Genomic DNA, 21,033 nt, shown 5'->3' on the forward strand with positions numbered 1-21,033 from the left:
CAGTGTAATACTCCCTGCCACTACCCCCACCCTCGGCATTTTCATCTTGCGTATGTATTTTTGAAGGGAGAAATATGTAATTACTTTTTGGAAGGCAGAGAGAATCTTGCATCTACTGGCTCACTCCCCAAGTGTACACATCTAGGCTGGAGCCAGGAGGCTGAAATTCATTGTGGATTTACCCCAAGGATGACAAGGACCCAGGCATTGAGCTATTGTCCGTAGCAGAGTGTGCGTTAGGGAAGCTACATCCTAAGTGGCACTGGGAATCAAACCCAGGAAGTCTGCTCTGGGATGTGGGCCTCACAGTGTCATAAGCACTACACCAAGTATTTGTCCCTTGCCTTTTTTTTTAAATATGCTTCTTAATATCTTCTTTACTGACAGATTGAGAAGCTAAAAGCTGAATCTGGGAATCCATCTATCCAGCAGAAGATGCGTTTAAAAGATAGAACAGATGCCAAAAAAATTCAGGATTTGGAGAGACAGGTATGTGTCAAGGCTAAATTTTCATTAATATTTTTGTATAAATAAATGGTGTGTCTTTTTTGTTTCAGTTCTTGTTTTAAGATAACATTAATAAAAATAATACACAGTATCATTCTATATAATCTATAGTTTTATAATTTTTAGATTAATGTGCTTTATTTATGAGATGGTTTATTTATCAATGGACAGTCATTTTGCATCCTAGCTCTATTCAGACATGTAGGAAGAATGAAGCAAAGTTTTGAAGCACTAAATAGAGTAAGAATTCCTGAGCAACCATAGACAAGAGAGAAGTACAGGAAGGAGATCCTTGCATTGGAAGCAGGTTGATAATGCTAGGGAGATGTTGTAAAGAATTGGCTGTTAGCCTGTAAACTGGATATTCAGCCTCCCCAAGAACTGCTTATAATTTGAGCTGTTGACTTGCTGTTTAGGCTTCATAATAGTATGGCTAGGAGACTTTTCATAAAATTAGAAGAATTTGGACCAGGGTTGTGGCATAGCAAATTGAATTGCTTCCCTATGGTGCTGGCATCCCATTTGGGCTCCAGTTTGTGTCCCAGCTGCTGAACTTCCTATCCAGCTTCCTGCTAATGTGCCTTGGAAAGCAACAGAAGATAGCCTAAGTCCTTGGGTCCCTGCAACCACGTAGGACACTTGGAAGAACTTCCTGGTTCCTGGCATCAGTCTGGCCAAACCTTCGCTGTTCTGTTCATTTAGGGGGTGAACTAGTGAGTGGAAGCTCTTTCTCTCTCACTCTTGTACCCTCAGTTTCCCCCTCTCTTTCCCCCTCCAACTCTGCCTTCAAAACAAATAAATAGATCTTTAATAAATAGTCGAAGAGTGAAGCTTCTTGAATAAAAAGTGATTTTCAGAGAGGTAGTTGTTTGGGAATTAGAATTTTAATTCTATTTTAAAACTTTCTGTAATGTATCTTTTATATTCATAAATAAATGTTAAAATAAGAAATTTGCCCTTGCTCATAAGGGAACATGATTCTGTAGTCATGATAATTGTGACTATTATTCCATCACAAATCCAAAGCTATGAGGTCATCAATAGCATGAATAATATGTAGTTTTTTATCAGGAGGAAAATCAGACCAAAGCTACTTTGGTTACTTTTACAGAATCTGTTCTTACATTAAAAGGTATGATTTGATAGTTTGGGTCACAGATCAAGGAAAGAGCAAGCAAAGTCTTTTAAACAGCAACAGTTACCTTCAAATTAGTCTACTCCAGGATTAGATAAGCCAATGTAGAAGTTATTCAGACTGTGACAGAGAAAAGGCCAAAGGAACTATTACTCTTCTACTGCTACTTCATGTTATATTGAATGTAGGAGTGAAAAATAACACTTTCTGAAGAACTAAATTGAAACTTTAAATGGTGATCACAGTAGACCAGGAAGGAATATACCATTTTATAAAAATAACCTGCCTGATTTTATTAGCACTTGGATTAAACATTAGTCTTATCGCTTTTCGGCCTTTTGGCTAAGATCAAGTGTAAACATTAGTCTTATTAGCCTAGATTATGTGTATCTAAAATTTTATTCCTTATTGAAGAGAATATTGTGTAATTGGTTTGCTGCATGTATGTTTTAGATCTTATTCTGTTTCCATGAGCATTCTTTCCTAATGATTTTAAGCCTTACGAATTTTATAATCAAGGTGTATAACAATACATTCAGAATCATTTTGGAACCATATTCTGAGATAGACTACTTTAAAAATACCTTTTTCTAAGTAAGGCATAGTAAAAATGGAGCTACTAGGTGCATTTAACAATGAAAATCTCACATTTTGTTCACTTGTTCATTGTTTCATCGAATGGAATTTTTCAGTTTAATTTTCACTGTTAAGCATTTATACCAGTCACATTGGTATCATTGACTAAACAATAATATTGAAAAGCAGAATTGAAGAAGATACAATAAAATTTAATTTTATCCAGAAATGTAATAGTTTAAGATATTAAGATTTGAAACTATCTTAAATATTTAAATATATTATTTATAAATTTATTCATAAATTATTTTAATCTAGCCCATATTAATGCGTGGCATGTATGTATTTGTGTTTGTGTGTAGCATGTATCTCCATATGCTAACAACTCATTCAAATGACTAGAATTTTTAATACCAGAGAAGATAAAATTTCGAACATTCTGCAGGCACAATAAAGTATAGTTTAAATAAATAGATTCCAATTTATGAAACCTCAGTGAATATGTAAATAGCTTTACTAAAGGAAATCTTTACTTAATTTTGCAAATGATTTGAACTTTAGGTGCCTAATATGAATAATTTGAGTACATATGCAGAATTTTAAATACTAAAAACCTTTCTTATGAAAAGTAGTTTGAGACAAAGTCATAAAAATGCCAACATTTATCAAGTCCTCAGTGTACACTGAGCACTCTATTAAGTGCTTATTAAGGTGAAAGATATTTGATCCTCTCTTGATTGTATCAGCCTCTTGAAATTGATGCTGTTGTCATCTCCCTTTTACCCATAGGACAGATGATTGAGACTGAGGAGTTGACACAAGATCTTCAAGCTGGTTACACAGTATAAACAAACATACACTTTTTTTTTTAAGATTTATTTTATTGGAAAGGCAGATATACAGACAGGAGGAGAGACAGAGAGGAGGATCCTCTGTCCGATGATTCACTCCCCAAGTGACCGCAACGGCCAGGAGCCAGGAGCTCTTCCAGGTCTTCCACGCGGGTGCTTTGGGCCATCCTAGACTGCGTTCCCAGGCCACAAGCAGGGAGCTGGATGGGAAGTGGAGCTGCCAGGGTTAGAACCAGCGCCCATATGGAATCTCAGCGTGTTTAAGGCGGGAACTTTAGCTGATAGTCTTATCGCACCGGGCCCAACAAACATACTCTTGACGAATACACTAAACTACCTCTCAAATGTGATTTTGTTACACACATAAGCTAGAAGAAATTGTTTAACAAGGAACATAGTGTATTAATACATGTTTTTCAGACATAGAAAGTATAATATCTCTTAAAAAGCATGGATACACTTGTAAACCTATACTCAAATATATCAAACTGTACTTTCTTGTTTTAACATTTATTTATTTATTTATTTATTTATTTATTTATTTATTTATTTATTTAAAAGAGTTAAAGGAAGAGATCTTCAATGCCCTGGTGAACTCCCCAAATGGCCATAGTAGCCAGGGCTATGCCATGGTGACCAAAGCCAAGAATCTGAAACTTCTTCTGGGTCATCCACATGGTTGCAGGGTCCCAAGCACTTGGGCCATCTACCACTGCTTTCCCAGGTGCACTAGTAGGGAACTGGATTGGATATGAAGCCACCAGAACTTGAACCAGCACCCATACTGGTTCATATGATACTGGCACATCATAACGTGCTAAGCCACAGCACCAGCCTCTCAAGCTGTATTTGTGTGCATAGTTCCACCTTACAGAGATCATTCAATATCTATTTTTAGACTGAAAAACATTTATAGTCTTTTAAGGAAACTTCACAAATATCACATAACCCTCCTGTTTCTCAGTTGATAGAAATCATTTTTGAGATAAGCATCATTTGAAGGGGACTTTTTAGAGGGACTGGGTAGAGGTGACTGTTGCAGGGCAGGCAGGTGCTTAGGAACCTACATGGTGATACAAAAGGTTTGGGTGCTCATTTGCATATATGGAAGTTCTTAATCAGTAGTCTGGATCGGGAGTGGGGGCGCGAAGAGCTTTGTAAGGAAGTTGGCTGCTACTAGAAAGTGAATATTTGTTTCAGATAAATGTCAAAAAATTTGGTTAATTAGTTGCTAAAAGGACACTTTAGAGTTTTTTTAAAGATTTCTTTATTTTAATTGGAAAGTCAGATATTACAAAGACAAGGAAATACAAAGAGAAAGATCTTCCGTCTGCTCGTTTACTTCCCAAGAGGCCATAACGGCCAGACCAGTCCAAAGCTAGAAGTTTCTTTTGGGTCTCCCACAGGGGTGCAGAGTCCCAAGGCTTTGGCATCCTCTACTTCCTTCCCAGGTCCCAAGCAGGGAGCTGGATGGGAACTGGAGCAGCCAGAATAAGAGCCAGCGCCCTGTGGGATCCCAGTGTGTGCAAGGCAAGGATTTAGCCACTATGGTATTGCGCTGGGCCCCGCTTTAGTTCTTAATCAGATAATCTAGGGATGTAACATTTTAAATTATTTCTGTGCATTCTATTTAGTCTAGAGATAGGTTATGGTATCTGAAATCTCAGCATAACTATAATCTATGTGTATACATTAAACTGCTTTATTTGTATGTATTTGTGACCGTATGTCTGTTTAAAACTATATATACCAGGTTAAGGAAATGGAAGGAATTCTAAAGAGAAGGTACCCCAATTCTTTACCTGCTTTAATATTGGCTGCATCAGCAGCTGGTGATACAGGAGATAAAAATACAGTGGAATTTATGGAGAAAAGGATAAAAAAGCTAGAAGCTGATTTGGAGGGCAAAGATGAAGAAGCAAAGAAAAGCCTTCGCACCATGGAACAACAGTTTCAGAAAATGAAGGTAAGCATGAGGTTGCCATGGAGATGGACTAATGGGTAGGGCCTTTGTGTCTCACTTAACACACATCTCAGCAGCCTTTCTCACAAACTGTGCCCGTAGAGCTGAGTAGATGCAAAAGAAACCCCTCTTATCTTCTTTCTCAGACAGATTGTCAAACACAGGATAATCTTCACATCTTCACTGTCAGTATCTGTTTAAGTGGAAATTAAATGGTGAAAATCGGATTGAAACACTCCTAATGAATATTCAATATCAAAAAACCCAACCACACCTGAAACCCACTGAAAAATATCTATACAGGAAAAATAGAATGAGACAGAATTTTTGTTTTGGGAGAAAGGACAGGAGTAAGGGATCATCACCCAAAAATTTCTTAGTTTTGCATTCCTTCATGAAACAGGAATAGATCAGAAAATACAGGTGCTGGAACAGACCAAATATAAAGACGACATGATATTTACTTGATTTTAAAACCTTGTAAAGTCATATAGTTTCTGCCAGGAATGCATAGATGCTTTCACAAACATCACAGATTATCTTGGGTCATCTTTCCAGTCGCCTCTGAGTAGCTGTTCTTAGCCAATTTTTAAAATATCTCCATTTTTCTTGAACAGTCCTTTCAGTCACCTGTGAAAAGCAGCTGTTGTTTCCTAATTATAAAGATGAGGCCCCGTTGCTCTTATTCCCAGCAGATTTCTAGCCTGAGAAAAGCAGCAAGTCAGACTATCAGATTCCAGAAACAGGAAAGATTGCTGACCCAGGCTGGTAATTAAGGTCACATCAAAGAGGTTGTATATCCTTTATTTCATTTTCTTTTTCAGGTCTCTCAGTCCCTGCCTGGTTCAGTTTCTGCTCTCACTACCCTGCATTCTAATGTATATTCCTTTAACCACTCAGGATTTTCGTTGTTGTTGTTGTTTAATAACTTTGAATTTCTTTATTATTGATGATATTTACATAGTTGAGAAAGATACATGCCCATGTGGATCACCAATTAGGATAGGAGGGTTGAGGAATGGGAGGAAGTGGATGAGACAAATATTTCCTCTCTCCCTTTTCCTTCCTCTATCTAGGGAAAGTGGGGAGAGAAAAGGAGAGGGCTGCTCCCAACAGCTGAGATGCATCAGTACCGGGGGATGGGGTGCAGCTACCCAGAGTCATCCCCAGGTCTCCAATGTAGAGCATATTCCGAGGGTACTGCTTAATTAGTTTGATAGTTCTGAGATCTGTTATTCCAAAGTTGAGGAAATCCTTCCAAGTTCCATTGGCTGACATATTCCACCTTGAAGGCCTCCATTTGTCCATATACTTGTTGTCAAAGCTTGCAGGAAAGCTATCAAATTTGTTCTGCCCTCCATGGTACTAGACATCCTCTGCAGGCTTCAATAAACTGGTTGGTATGTCCTCCCAGGAGCATGTGGGCATGCCATCCACTGAACAAGCCTCAGCAAAGGTGGAGACCTAGTTCTGACACATGCACTCCATGGTCAGACCACAGATCCTGTGGTTTTCCTTGAGGTTTGGGTTCTGAGTCCAGTGATCCAGTTGAGGGAAACCTCTCCAGAGGTGACCACAACCTGACTCCTGTGTGTGCCAGCCAGTGCAGGGTCCAGCTCAGTCCATCACCCACATCGGCCAACCACACACTAGTGGTTATAGTCACCTGGTTAGCTCTGTCCCCAGCCCCATCTCATATGCAAACCAGTGGATGCTGCAGCCCAGCCTAACCTTGCCCACCACACGCTCTGCCCTCACGTATACCAGCAGGAGCTGCAGCCTAGTCAGCGCAACCCACAAAAACCCCCTCCAATCCCAGCCCCAGCCCCAGCCCTGGTTCCTGTGCATGCAACCACTCAGTTTTCAGGTACCTTCACTTCCTCACCCTGTGCACTGGCTAACCCCATTTCCCTCTCCACGCCTCATATCAGAAGGCTGCACAGTTGTGAATAATGCTACCACATATGTTCAAGTGCTATGTCTCGAGAATTCTCTCAGTACTGCCTGGCAAACCTAGGGCATGTAGCTGACAGTTCCTTCTTCCATTCTCCTGAATACTTACTCCAAGCCTTTGTCAGAATCATTTCGCTTCTCCATGCCTACTCTAACTTGTAACAGGCCTTGCCAACAAAGACTGTAGTGTATTGGAAAACTGAAGTGTCAGGTGACATTCGCTCTGGGCTTCCTTCATCCATTTTGACTTTGTACTAGTAACTTACCCTTTCTCAGCCTCGGTTTCTTCATGTGTTGTAAAAAGCAATACCTAGGTTACTGCCAGTTGCCCTTCTTAGTCCCCAGTACCTTTCCATTCTACTGTATCTTTGTCACAATATGTCACTATACTGTACTCATTAATAAAAACTAGCCTGGATTACTACAATAACCCTCTTAACACTAGAGACAAAATTATATTTTAATTTCTGTCTTCTCCACATATCTCCCCTTTGTCAGTACCCCATCACCAATTTCCTGTTGCTTTTAGGCTATTTGGTGGCGTGTTTATCCATGAGTGGCCAGGTCTTTCTTCCTCTCTGGGGCTTTCTCCCACCATGCTTCGTCTGTCCAGATACACTCGCTTCTCTCTTCTGTTTGTTGGCTGCAGCCACAGATGTTTGTCAACTCTTATACCTCTCAGTGGAGTGCTTCTCCTCCCCTTGCACCCAGCAAAGGTGTTCCTGTCCTTCAGCTCCCAGCACAACATCACTTCCCCAGAGAAACATTCTCTCAGCTGCCCAGCAGGGAAATTGCCTTTCCAAGCACTATTGGCCCCATGCTCCTCTGATTTTCATGGTATTTGCCGTGATCTGTGATTGCCAGCAGTTTGATACGATTATTAGTGCTCCCTCTCCTCTGCCCATCCCTTCTAGGTTGTGGACTCCACAGCGGCTGGGACTGTTCTGCTCTCACTCAGTCGTGCTGTTCCATTAATCAACACTATGCCTGCCACAAGTAAACATTTGATAAATAATTGTGTTGTACTCAATTCATAATACATAGGATATTGGGAGAATTAAATGCTGAATAAAACCCAGTGCCTGCTTATATAGCAAACACTCAGTAAATGTCTCTAATTTTCTACTGACAAAAACTCCAATACCTACTCTGTTTATGTTTCTAAATTATCCATCCTAACTGGTCCCTTTGTGCAGTACCCTAACCCGTCCCACTCCTGTTGCCCATGTTCACTGCTTGTTACTTCTTCCTTTCTTCTCTGATTCCCAGTATACAACAACCATTCAGTTACTTAGAAATATCCTCTTCCTAATTCTAACTCATACCTGCTTCCACTTATCCCCAAATTTGTACTCATTCCTCAGGACCAAACACAACTATGCTACCTGGACATTGTCTTCCTTCCCTCAGGCCTGCAGATGCTTAAGGCTGCCTTCTTCCTCTAAAGCACATTCATGGCCATGACTGCAGCTATCGGAGTGCCTTGTAACCATTGCTGGATTACTATCCTCATGAGACTATACACTATTTGAAAACTATTCACTTTATCTCTGAAACTCAGCATAGTACCTACCTGGTACTATGAAGTGGTAGCTCAGAAAGTATTTACTGCATAAATGATCGAAACTTACTGATGATTCCTTCCATAGAGTAAACAATTTATTTGGTTTGTCATACTAATGTACAGTATATCTATGAGATTAACAAGTTGATGTTAGGAAGTTGTAAATGTACTGTTGCTCAAAGACTTCAGTATTGCTAATTGTGTCCCTTATTAATGCTCAAAGAATGTATTTGACAGCATTGAAACAGATTCATAATAGATTGGATTATGAAGCTTAAAGTAAGTTTTGTACTGTAAAAGCCCATGTGTAATTTACTATTTTTGAAGCAGCATGCCGATTAGGAAATTACATAGCATATATCAACAATAATATTAAACTCTGCAAATAATAGAAATGCTATTTGGCTTACTCAAGGAACACAGAGTTGGTGACATCAAGAATACGGGGCAGGTGTTTTAGCTCAGTAGTTAAGACACCTGTATATCCCACATGAGTGCGCTTGTGTTCTCATGTGGCTCCTGACCAGCTTCTACTAACAGAGACCGTGGGAAGCAGTGGTATGGCTCAGGAAACTGGTTTCTTGTCACCCAATGGGAGCCATGCATTGCATTCCAGGCTCCCGCCTTGGGCCTCAACTCTGACCTGATTTTTTGCAGTCATTTGGGGAGTGAATCTATGGGCAATGATTTATTTCTCTTTGTCCCTCTCCCTAGCTCTTGCCCACCCCTCCCATCTCTCAGGGAACTTTGTAAGGGAATATATAAGAAATGCTTAAAGGAAGGACCAGGCAAGACCACATAGAATGCAGGTTTCCAGTAACTAGTGAAATGTGTAACAGAAATGTGTTATTACATGGATTCTGTTCTTCAGATCCAGTACGAACAGAGGCTAGAGGAGCAGGAGCAGCTACTTGCCTGCAAATTGAAAGAGGCACCCCAGAACCAGCACGACAACCCCAGGGTTACAGCACTGGAGAAGGAGCTCAGCAACATTAAAGAAACCCATGAGATCGCTGTTAGAAACCTGGAAGCTGAGATAGATGGTCTTAAGCAACGGAATGCTGAGCTGGAGCTCAAGAAAAATGATAAGGATGGCAAAGATTTCCAGTCTATAGAGTTCCAGGTGGAACAGGCTCATGCTAAAGCCAAACTGGTGAGACTCAACGAAGAACTGGCTGCAAAAAAGAGAGAAATACAAGACCTTTCAAAAACTGTGCAGAGGCTTCAAAAAGAGCGAAGGATGCTGTTGTCTAACCAGAACTCTAAGGGCAGAGAGGAAACGTCTGCTCCAAGGCTCAGAAAAGATGGTTTGCACCCAAGTAAAGGAAATGTGAATCCCTTCCCTGCAGCCTTGGACAACAAGCTTTACCTACCTCACACTTTTACCGATTCTCATGTTTCAGAGGTTTTACAGGAAAACTTCAGATTGAAAAATGAGCTAGACGGATTAATTTTAGAGCGAAATGAGCTGAAGCTGAAAGCTGAAGCAGTGAAGAATGAATTTGAAGACTCTATTAAAAGGTAAAATGTTAAATTATCTATCACAAGTATTTTTATCCACCTACTCCTTGTGAATAATTAGTTTGACCCTGAACTGTGTTCGTAATTGGGTTTTAAGACGTTGTATTGCTTAGTGGGCACAGCTCTGTTTCAGGGTCGGGACCTCTGCATGTTAGAGGTCCAGATTGTGCTGCACCTGAGCTTCCATTAGCACCTCAAACTATCAGGACCCGCTGGGCCCTTTGTGCAGAGAAATTAGGATTGCAGAGTACTGTCAGAAAAGACCTATTGCTAAAACTAAGCAGCTGACACATTTGTGTGTGGCCTAGGAACTATTTTATTAATATGCATCAGTAATTCACTAAAATACCTTCTTTGTGTAAAATCTGTCATTCTGAATAGGCTTCCCAGAAGAGAGAAGATACGAGTCTGAGAAAACTTACCAACTCATTCATAACTCTATTTACTGAAAAGCCCCTGAATGCATAATTTTCTGAGACAAATGAATAGTGTCTCACATTTTTGGGCCAAACTAATTATAAATTGCCCTTGCATTCTGAGAATTACCACAGAGATTATTTTGTTCTTACAACATGAAGCTTGCCCTCGTGTCAGTCATATGTATGCACGAGCACTAGCTACAGAACATTGACAATCCTAAAGAGGGAGTTGCTATGATTTTCTAGAAAAGAATCTATACCGGAAATCTGCGTTTATCTTAAACAGTGATGCTGAACACTTTAAACTCAGACATATTTAAAGACCTTAGATTCCTTCAATAAATGCAACCCCAGGCAGGGGACCAAACAGAAGGCCCAGACTTTTGAAGTCCAACTCTGCTGGACTTAACCCTGACTCCACCAGTTATATCACTATTTCCCAAACAGGTGTGCCCTTAATGTAAGTCAGTAAATGGTAGTGAGCTCTTGAAATGATTTTAGGAACTCAAAGGCAATAATGTAGTTAACTCCCAATACGGTATAAATATTGATGCCCTTCCTTTGTTGATTTTAATTTCCTGATTCTTACTTTTTTGTTTTTACTAATGCTGAACTAGAGGTTGAAGAGCTACTTCTAGGTGTGGTTTTCTTTCATTTACAGGGCCCAGGAAGATTCCGCAGCGCATATCGCATCCCTCAAAGCCTCTCATCAGAGGGAATTGGAGAAGCTCCTCTGTCAAAATGCACTGGGAAATTCTGCTTCCAAAGTGGCGGAACTAAATCGTAAAATCGCAACTCAGGAGGTAAATAACAATTGTTATCTTTTGACTTTGAATTTCTCCATAACTAATAACATTATTTCATTTGGAAGTATTTTAACTTTAGGTTGGTAATGAGAAATACTGGCTTTCTCTAAGAAGGTTGTTACTGCTGATGTAGTTTATACGACTTAGATAATTGGGACCTTAGCACTTAAACTTCCTCTACCCCAAATCCCAATTGAGAAATTGTCCTCAGGTGGTTTTCTGGCTCACTTTCACTAAACAAATGATCCAAGTCCATGGACCATCAGGCGCTGGGCATGAAATAACATTGATGCACGTAGCTCTAAACCTTTATGAAGTATCACTAAGCTGATGATTCTTCAGCAGTTCCTTGAATTAATGTCTTAGTTAACTGATATCTGTTTGGAATATCTATTAACAGCTCCTGTGTGGCCATTTTTGATAGTACTAGGTTGAAAAATACTACAGAACTTAATTTTGTAGGTACACAAAAGTATGGCAAAAAGGTAACTGTTGGTGAATCAAACTGAATGTTTTCTATAAACAAGCTTAAGTTAATCACTCATTTCTCACCTATAATTATTTAATGCCATCTTAATTGAAAACAAATCCTTGGAGTACCTCGAAGATGAAAGGATATTAGATATATGAATTGAACATGACAATTTAAACATTCTTTTTAACTGTAAAAATGTAATTTTGTTAGAAGATACCTGCTAAAGTATTTAAGAAATCAAATGTAGTAAATTAAGTAGTACACATGCAAAGAACTGTTTTTAACACTTTAATAAAAAATACTTAAAGTGCTTTTGAACAAGAATCCATGCAGTGTGAGAAAACCACTTTAGCTCTTCTCAGCCACACTCCCCAGCGGTAGGGTGTCAGAGGGCAGCTGCGAGCATTATATAAATTGCCTTAATGGTGAGGAACAGTCCGGAGAGTGAGAAAAGTAACATGAAAGTGCCACAGTGCCATAAACACCAGGGTACCTCGGAAAGTTCCTTGAAAAGTAGAATTTAGTGGGTAAAGCTCCTGTATAGGCACCATTTCAAATCCTGGCAGTTCCACTTCCCATCTAGCTCCCTGTTAATCATCTGCGAAAAGTATTGGAAGATGGCCCTTGGTCCTCTACACTCAGAAGGGAGACCCAGATGTAGCTCCTGACTTCAGCATGGCGTAGCCATCTGGGAATGAACCAGCCATCAGAACATCTGTCTCGCCTTCTCAAATTCTGACTTAATTTTTTTTTAACTAAAAGGGAAGTGTTTTTTTGGTGCAAACACTGAAATCTGTGAAAAAGTTTTTCATATGCATTTTCGATGATCATTTTAAAGGCCATTTATATGGATTTCCAAATGTTTTAGACCAAAATAAACTTACCTTTCAGTTATATTTTTCCACAAACTAAAGTCCACTAATTTTTCCTAGAGTTATAATTTTTTTAAAGATTTATTTTTATTGGAAAGGCAGATTTACAGAGAGGAGGAGATGAAGATCTTCCATCTGCTGATTCACTCCCCCTGTGGCCACAAAGGCCAGAGCTGAGCTGATCCGTAGCCAGGAGCTTCTTCCAGGTCTCCCACATGGGTACAGGATCCCAAGGCCTTGCTAGGGCTGTCCTCTACTGCTTTCCCAGACCACAAGCAGGGAGCTGGATAAGAAGTGGGGCTGCCAGAACACAAACTGGCATGCATATGGGATCCCGGCACATACAAGGCAAAGACTTTATAACTCTGAGGCCTGGCACAATAGCCCAGTGGCCAGTTTCATAAAATTTTGAGTAAAGTAGAAGTCAACATGGTCAGATCACAAAAATAAACACAGCATTAGAGAAATGTTTCCTAATTTCCCACTCTCTTGATAGCTAAATAAAGCTAACACAAATTTCTAATTGCTCTTTAATAAATACTGTTCTACTTAATATTGTCTATTATCTATGCTTACACTTCAGAGGTTTATTCTAAAAGGTATTCTTTTTTCAGTCATGGTTAGGTTGTCTTATCTGTTTCAGATAGTATCAGAGAACCTTAGCAAACTCAGTACTTCTGTTTCCTAGGTTCTTATAAAGCACTTCCAAAGTCAAATTAATGAGCTGCAGGGTAAACAAGAATCTCTTGCAATTTCCCAAGTTAGAGAAGAAATCCTGCAGAAAGAGGTAAGAAATAATCAAAATATTGGGATAAAATTAGCTTTTCTTGAACACTTTAGATATATACAGAAGTGAATATCATTAACTAAATTGACATAATTGAAATTATCACCTGTCCAGAAACTACTACTAAAAGTTAAATATGCTTTCCCAGATGAGATCCATGTTGCTAGCAAGTTGTTTATATGCTTGCTTTTGCTATCCAGGTTTTGTGAGAAATGGAGACAAAAATATTTGCTTGTTTTTTTTAAGGAGGTAAAATTGGATGATTAGTGGCATGTGTATTTTAAGCAATGTCAGGGAAGAAAAGCAGTTTTTTCTCACCCATCATGGTGAGCCTTATTTAGAACAGTCCTGCTAATAAGGGAACAGATAAACACATGCAAGACAATTTAAAAATCTTGACTTTGTATTCCAACAGTGGCTTAGTATTTGCCAAGTTGGTAAATTGTGAGTTTCAGATTAGAGGGTGGCAAAGGGGGCAGAGGAAGGAAACAGATTGAGAGAAGCACCAAAGTGAAGTACATTGCCTTATACTTTAGGCATTCAGTGCCTCCGACCTGAAGATAGATCTGTTAATTGTCTCATTTCATGATATGTTCGGGGTGAGCTTTCATCAAACTTAGGGCTCTATGTGATGACTTCTATGCAAATGAAAAAAAAAGTTATTGGTGAGAACAGACTGTAACCCAGGTTCTGAGTCTTGGAGGAGGCAGTTGGGGAGATGCTTGGTGCTGAGCTCAGAGTGTCTGCAATGACATGGAAGTGGCTCACAGCTCAGGCACACAGGCTTTCCCTGGATCCTGAGCACAGTGATTCTCTGCAGCTTCATTCATCCAGCGGCATCTTGGGCAAAAGCGCAGCATTACAGTGATTCCAAACCTGAAGAGTCAACTTAAAATAGGAAGTGTTATTTCAGCAAATTAAATATTAGAGGAAACTTGAAGAAATTAGAATCCAGCCCAAATAACAGGTAGATATTCACAACGACCACGGTTAGGCCAGGAGCCTAGAGCTGAAGCCTGGTCTTTGGTGTGGGCCCTCATCTACACTGCCCATTAGGTGCCTTTGTAGGGAACTGGGTCTAAGGCAAAGTGGCCAGAACTCAAACCAGCACTCCCAGGTGGGATAGATGCAAGGTCCCAGACCAGGACTTTGTTGACTCCATGAAGTCAGTAGTTACTAAAGAATCATTACTAGGTAGTTTTAAATAAGTTAACCAGTGTTTTGCCTTTTATTAGAGCTATAGGGTGACGTGGGGCCAAAAATAGTGGGAGGCCAGGAGCTGATGAAGTTTGATGGTAGGGCAGTCATGGCTGTGAGTTCCCTCAGCTGATCTACTGCTGGTTATCATCATTTTCATTAGTCCTCTGAATGCCCCAGGCCTGCAAATAAGCCTGGAGTGACCTTTTTTGGAAATACTTCAGAAAAAATAAAGCAGTTGAGCATTTTAAAGAAATTTCTGGGGAAGTGGGGATTTGTGGAGGGATAAGACCTGATTGTGCAAAAGCATTAAAACCAAGGATCAAGAAATCCAGAGCTGGAGAGTTTGGGGGGAGAGAGAAGACTGAATTGATACTATTTTAACAGGGCTAAAGTCTGACTTACACTTTGATTTTTCATTTGGTTGATTCAGTTAAAGGCATCTAAGACCAACTGTAGCAGTCTTCTTCCAAGGTGTATCTTGTCATGTGTTCCAACAAGCATTTTCTCGGGTGGGCACATGTTCAGTTTTTTAATGTATCTCTGGCCCAGTGAGACTTTATAGTTTAACTGTGCATGCTAGAGGTGTCTTCAAAAAAGCTGCAAAAGATATTAGTCCCATAAAGATCCACTGTTTCTCCCATAGAAAACCTTGGAAAGCAGAGACCCTTGTTGCTATGTAAGTGGTAAGAATGTCTTTCAAGTCTGCAAAATTTGAGAGTCTCCTAGTCACAGACCAAACCTGTCATACCACAGTGCTGACTGTAGCTTGTAAATTCACACTGTATCCTGGTGGCCTTCTGCAAGCCAACACCTCTGCATGCTCCCACCCACACTGGAAAGAGCATTCTCATTGGTCACAAAAGCTAAGCTGTCAAGACAAAATAAGTCATCTTTTCTTCTGATCAGGGATCCACTGCAGTTATCCTAAGAGCGACCAATCTGCTTAGAATCATGAAGTCACCAGTCTGCAAGACCAGCTCAAGCAGTAGGCCTGTAAAACTCATGTTTGTGTTTACCCACGATTCTCTTCCTTACATAACATGACGCTAAAACAAGGAAAACAGTGGCCATCTGTGGGCACCTAACAGTAATGAGGTACCCAAAAACCAATCCTTATGAGTTATTTAAAGAACTTACGTTTAGAAAGATTTTTTTTCTTATCAATTTAGAAAGGAACAAGCAAGGAACACTTTTACCTTCCTCTCAGCCACTTCACAGACAAAGATCTGGGAGGGTTGACTTTGCTAGGAATTCTTACCTTTGACCAATTTCTAGTTTTGCTAGGATCTCATGTCAAGTAATACAATCCAGGAAGTTCCATTTGGATCACCAGAAGTGATAAAGGAGGGAAAAATATTTTCTCAATCCTCAAACTCGTAGTTGGGATGGACCCTTGTAGTAAAAGATTACCACGAGAAAACAAGATATTAATGTACACATCACGTGGGACAAACCTCAGCAGAAAGTAACTCAGAACAGTGACTCAGAACGCTGACTTCTGTAGCATCTCCAACAAAGAACAGATTTGTAGAGAGAGATGAGAACAAAGGAAGAGAGGAAAAAATTGTACATTCCTGATTAAAATCCATATAAGTTTACTGATCCTCACAGAACTGAAGTAAAGGTTTTAGGAAAAAGTAAAAAGGAATGTATGCATGTTTATAGGACAAAATATGAGGCTTAGCCATATGAGTAATTTTTAAAAAGGTCATTTGCTCCTGGAGTCTGGAAAGTATAAAACACAGTCCTGGACTGTAAGGAGTTTGCACCTTCTGTCACAGGGTGAAACAGCACTAAAGACAAAAAGAGGGACCCAACCATGGCCTGGAGATAACCCAGTCCTAAAATGATGCCTTTCATACTCTTAGAAGGGCAGTCCTAATAACCTCTTACCTGTTTCCAACACTTTTGCATTGGGAGTTTTGCCCTCAACACTTGTACTCAAGGACACATTCAAGCCATCTCATCTGCAACACAGTATTTCTAAGCCTAGTTTCTGGAAAACTAAAGACATTCAAGTCTATTAAAATAGTGACATTCTGCCTTGTAACTTGAATACCTGCTTCCAATATGGAGTTAGTTTATAATAGCTGTCTTAACAGGGCTGATTTATTACTACTAATACACTTCCCTGTGCTCCCTAATATCCTCCTATGTGTCCAGGCATTTGCTTTCTTACCCACTTTGTGAGTTCTCAGATTTCCTTTGGCTTCAAAACTGCCTCCAGGCAATAAACAAGCTAATCATGAGAAAGATCACTGTTTTTCTCCTCTTGGGAATCACAGTCCTTCAGTGCTGTTATCCAGGGCCTAAAAACAGTTGTTTCCTGTATTCAGTCAAGTTTTCCAGGAAAGAAGGTAACTATCTTTTTTATTATATATGTTCAGAAATGAAGGTATATTATACATTTTAAAGCAATGAGGAACTCTCTTCTGGTAGCTTCTGTGTTTTAAAATAACTTTTCCTAAATTATTTATTATTTATTTGAAAGCAGAGTGACACAAAGATCTTCCATCCACTGGTGCACTCCCCAAATATCTAACTGCCAGGCCAGAGCCAGGTGCCTGGAACTCTGGGTTTCCCAATGTGGTAGCATCCTCAATCACTCTTAATTATTTTGACACATAAGATCTTTTATGCCAGTGCCCATCACCACAGCATGTTGTATTCTACAAGTGAGCCCAGTTAAAGTCTTTGGTCACTGAAGACATCAACAGAATATTCCAAATTTGAAATACTTAAATTCTGATTGAATTTGCCTTTAGTTTGGTTGAAAAAAAAAAAAAAACCACTTGCTTAGGTAAGATACTTTTTTTTGTTAGTATTATTTAGGTAAGGATGTTTTAAATTTTTCATGGAAAAGAGAATTGAGAGAAGTATTTTTGGTGAAAAAACATGACGTCCATTTTTTCCTAATACATCTTTCCATTAATTATTGGAGACATATGCATAGACTTTGCAGTTTTTGTGCAAAATAAGCTTTATCTTACTTGTTTCAGCATCCTTGTGTCAAAGAAAGTGCTGTTGGTTGTTTCACCCAGCCCCATATGAAGAACCCCTTCAAATCCTCTCCATTTTACTCCCTGATGCTAACAATTTAGACAGAGAAAGCAGAGGTGATACAGTGGACTGCCTCTGTGAGGACACAGTGTGTCCTTCGCCTGCCTGCATCCCTAGGTCCAACAGAGAAGCTCCACTTACATATATATACTTGTGCTTTCTTAGTAAATTTCTAACATCATCAACAAAACCATAAAAATTACATATATCTTTATAAGGAATTGTCAAAAGAGGGATACATTACGGAAGTCCCTGCACGTTTAATCCTAAAAGGTAACTAAGACAAGACACTGTAGCATAGCACCAGGTGTCACAGGTTTGAACCTCATAACCAGGGAGAGGAGGTGGTAGCACGCTAAGGGGAACTTTCACTTCATTGACACAGCGCATGAAAAGTGTTAACAAGCCAAGGTAACTTCTAGAGAAGCTTTATGAAAACACCTACGTTTTCAAGATTGTGTAACTTTGTGACTGTTTATTTTCATATTTCAAATTTAGATTACAAAACTCTTAGAAGAATTGAGAGAAGCCAAAGAAAAGCACACGCCAGAGATGAAACATTTCATGGGCTTAGAGAAGAAAATTCAACAGATGGAAATGAGACACAAACAGAGAGAGCAGGAACTGCAGCAGGTAAAGCAGATCACACTCACGTGCGTGGGGGTCTGTAAGCGCCTTTCATTGGCTAGTGTTGCACTCCTAGCAAAAGCTGAAGTGTGTTTCGATCTTGTTAAAGATAAATGCATCACTTTTAAGAGAAGATAAAACTTTAAATCTCTTAAAGATCAGCTTGCCTCATATTGAGAGAAACGGAAAGCATTGGGTTGAGTTCTTAATTATTAACGGGCATCTAAGAAGTTACACATGCTGCCCTGGGAACAGTGTTCTCTATTCAAGTCATTCCAACAAGTGTTCACTAGGAAATACATATGTATTGAAATATTATTTTTAAGTTATTGTACAGCTAGCATGTAATATAATTAATCATAAACAGTAGAATTTAAACTGTTGAATGTAATGATACTGTGCTGGTGCTAACATTTAGCTTTTCCTGTACAGTGTATTAGCCTGATTGAGCTACTGACAAAATGTCAGACTAATACATGGCAAGAGTAACAGACTTACTTTCTCATGGTTCCAGGGTCAGGTGCTGGTTGGTTTGGTGTCTAGTGTGGGCTTCTCTCCCAGCCTAGCACCCACCACTGTCTGTCCTCATGGGACCCTTCCTGATGCAGGCAGGAGAGGAGAGACAGCAGAGATCTCTCTGATGACCTTATGCAGATAGAGAGTAACCCCATCACATTAGTAATCCTGTCTCACTTTCTTTTTTCTTTGAGATTTATTTGAAAGGCAGACTCGGGGGGACTGATGAAGAGGTCTTCCATCCACTGGTTCACTCCCCAGAGCGCCCTAATAGCCGAGGCTAGGCCAGGCTGAAGCCATGAGCCTACAACTTCATCTAGGTTGCAGTGGGTCATTCTCTGCTGCTTCCCATCACATGAGCAGAGAGCTGTAAATGGGGGCTTATATAGGATGCTCGTGTCAACAGAGGGTAACTTAATGTGCTGTGCCACTGTGCTAGCCCTAGGGCCTCAACTTTAAGACTTCATTTACCTGAATTATGCCCTTCCACTGCAAACAGCCACACCAAAGGTTAGGGCTGTTCAACATATGAATCTTATGAGAACAAAAACACTTTGTGAAGAACCCTTATAATTTCTTCAAAGTTCACAGAAATACATGTTATGAAAATATTGCACACACACTTCAGCATTCTTTGCACCAAAATAAACATTGTTCTGTACTTTTTTTTGGAGTACCCTCACACTGTATACCCAGAGCTTTATGATGGAGCCAGTTCTCAGGTTTGCCTGTGCAGCATTGTCCCACCTTAGCTCTTTGAGACTGAAATGTTCTTCACTCTACCATGAACTGTTAAGTCATGTGGAATTCTTGTACTTGCAGATAATACAGCAAACACACCAAGTAGTGGAAACGGATCAAAACAAAGAAGTGGAGAAATGGAAAAGACTCGCACAGTTAAAGAACCGTGAGCTGGACAAGTTCCGCACAGAGTTAGACTCAATATTAGATGTTCTCCGAGAGCTGCACCGGCAGGGGGTGGTTGTACCAATTGCTCTTTCAGATGAAGTGAATGCACCAGAATAGTACTAGAAAGTCAGGTTCTGCATGACTTCAGTGAGAGGCACCAAGATGGATGGGACTGTACACTGTCAGGAAAGTGTGTGAAAAAATGTGTTCCAGTGTGATTGCAGAAGCAAACACCAGAATAGCATTTCAAAAATAAATCACCCTTAACGTGGGAAACAATCCTGATGTACTGACTCACCAGCCACATTTGGACCATGAGCAGATTCCTTTGTTTCAGATTCATGATCCTTTGGTTGTATATACTCTGCTGATTGTTACCCAACTGTGCAGTAATTTCTCTGTGACAGGAAGCAATTTCTCTTTCCTGTGAAGGTAGGTGAAAGTGTGAGCACAGTGGGATTGACAGGCACATCACCTGGAATAATAGGATTTCCTCGGTAATTCTGAAGGGAGTTGTAACTCTGAATTCGGAGGTGGTGAAGTCTCCTGTGTTCCCTCAGTCCTCCACTCCTTCCTCTGGGTATTTGTTTGCAGTTGATAAGAAGGTAAAGAAAATATTTTACAAGTAATAGGGAAATGTAATTTTATCACATGGTTTTAGTCTTTTAAGCAACAGGCCAAATGCCATTCCTGCTTGTTAGTAAATAATGTGTATTTAAAATGTGATGCATGTCAGAAAAACACACTATAAATACACATAAAAACAACCGTAACACCACTTTCAAATTCCCATTTCCAAAAGCAGATGGCAATTCTATAATATGGTAAGTCAAAGCTACAGGGACTCTTCCAAATTATCTAGCCCCATACTAGGTAATGACAATGTAATGTAAAACATGGCCATATAAAATTAGTGTGTGCATTTGATACTTTATCTTCAACATATTTTTCATAAGAGCATGTCTCAGTTGAAATAGTCACATTCCAAGTGCTCGGTTACCGCATTACCAATAAGTGCAATTACAGGACAAAGTTACAAAGTCAGACACCTCGCAACGGACCAGTGAATTAGATGTTCAGACAGCAATGTGAGATGTCCAAGTTAATTACAAGGAATGCAATCATTGTCTTATTGTCCATATTTTTGATGTACTAAGAGGGTAGTAAAAATACATAGTATTTTTATGTGGAAGATTTTTAAGTTATAAATAATTTATTTTGGCTACTGTTTCTGTGTCATTTTTTCTACAAGCCTGGTTAATACTTAGCTGCATCCATCACTCCTGTTGTCC

General features: G+C 39.7%; 1 protein-coding gene across 2 annotated transcripts in view; it reads left to right on the top strand.

Moving 5' to 3' along the window:
* The window catches only part of CEP162 (centrosomal protein 162), a 68,433-nt gene extending 47,970 nt beyond the window's left edge, over window positions 1–20,463 (top strand). For both annotated transcript variants that reach the window (XM_058661049.1, XM_004580421.4), the window contains exons 21-27: window positions 388–489; window positions 4,823–5,035; window positions 9,421–10,070; window positions 11,151–11,292; window positions 13,331–13,429; window positions 18,188–18,322; window positions 19,655–20,463. In XM_058661049.1, the coding sequence (XP_058517032.1) occupies window positions 388–489; window positions 4,823–5,035; window positions 9,421–10,070; window positions 11,151–11,292; window positions 13,331–13,429; window positions 18,188–18,322; window positions 19,655–19,858 (1,545 nt within the window). In that variant the 3' untranslated portion in view covers window positions 19,859–20,463. The remainder of the gene's footprint in view (window positions 1–387; window positions 490–4,822; window positions 5,036–9,420; window positions 10,071–11,150; window positions 11,293–13,330; window positions 13,430–18,187; window positions 18,323–19,654) is intronic.
* The last annotated feature ends 570 nt before the right edge of the window (window positions 20,464–21,033 follow it).

Source organism: Ochotona princeps, chromosome 1, assembly GCF_030435755.1.
Source record: "Ochotona princeps isolate mOchPri1 chromosome 1, mOchPri1.hap1, whole genome shotgun sequence".
Classification (NCBI taxonomy): domain Eukaryota; kingdom Metazoa; phylum Chordata; class Mammalia; order Lagomorpha; family Ochotonidae; genus Ochotona; species Ochotona princeps.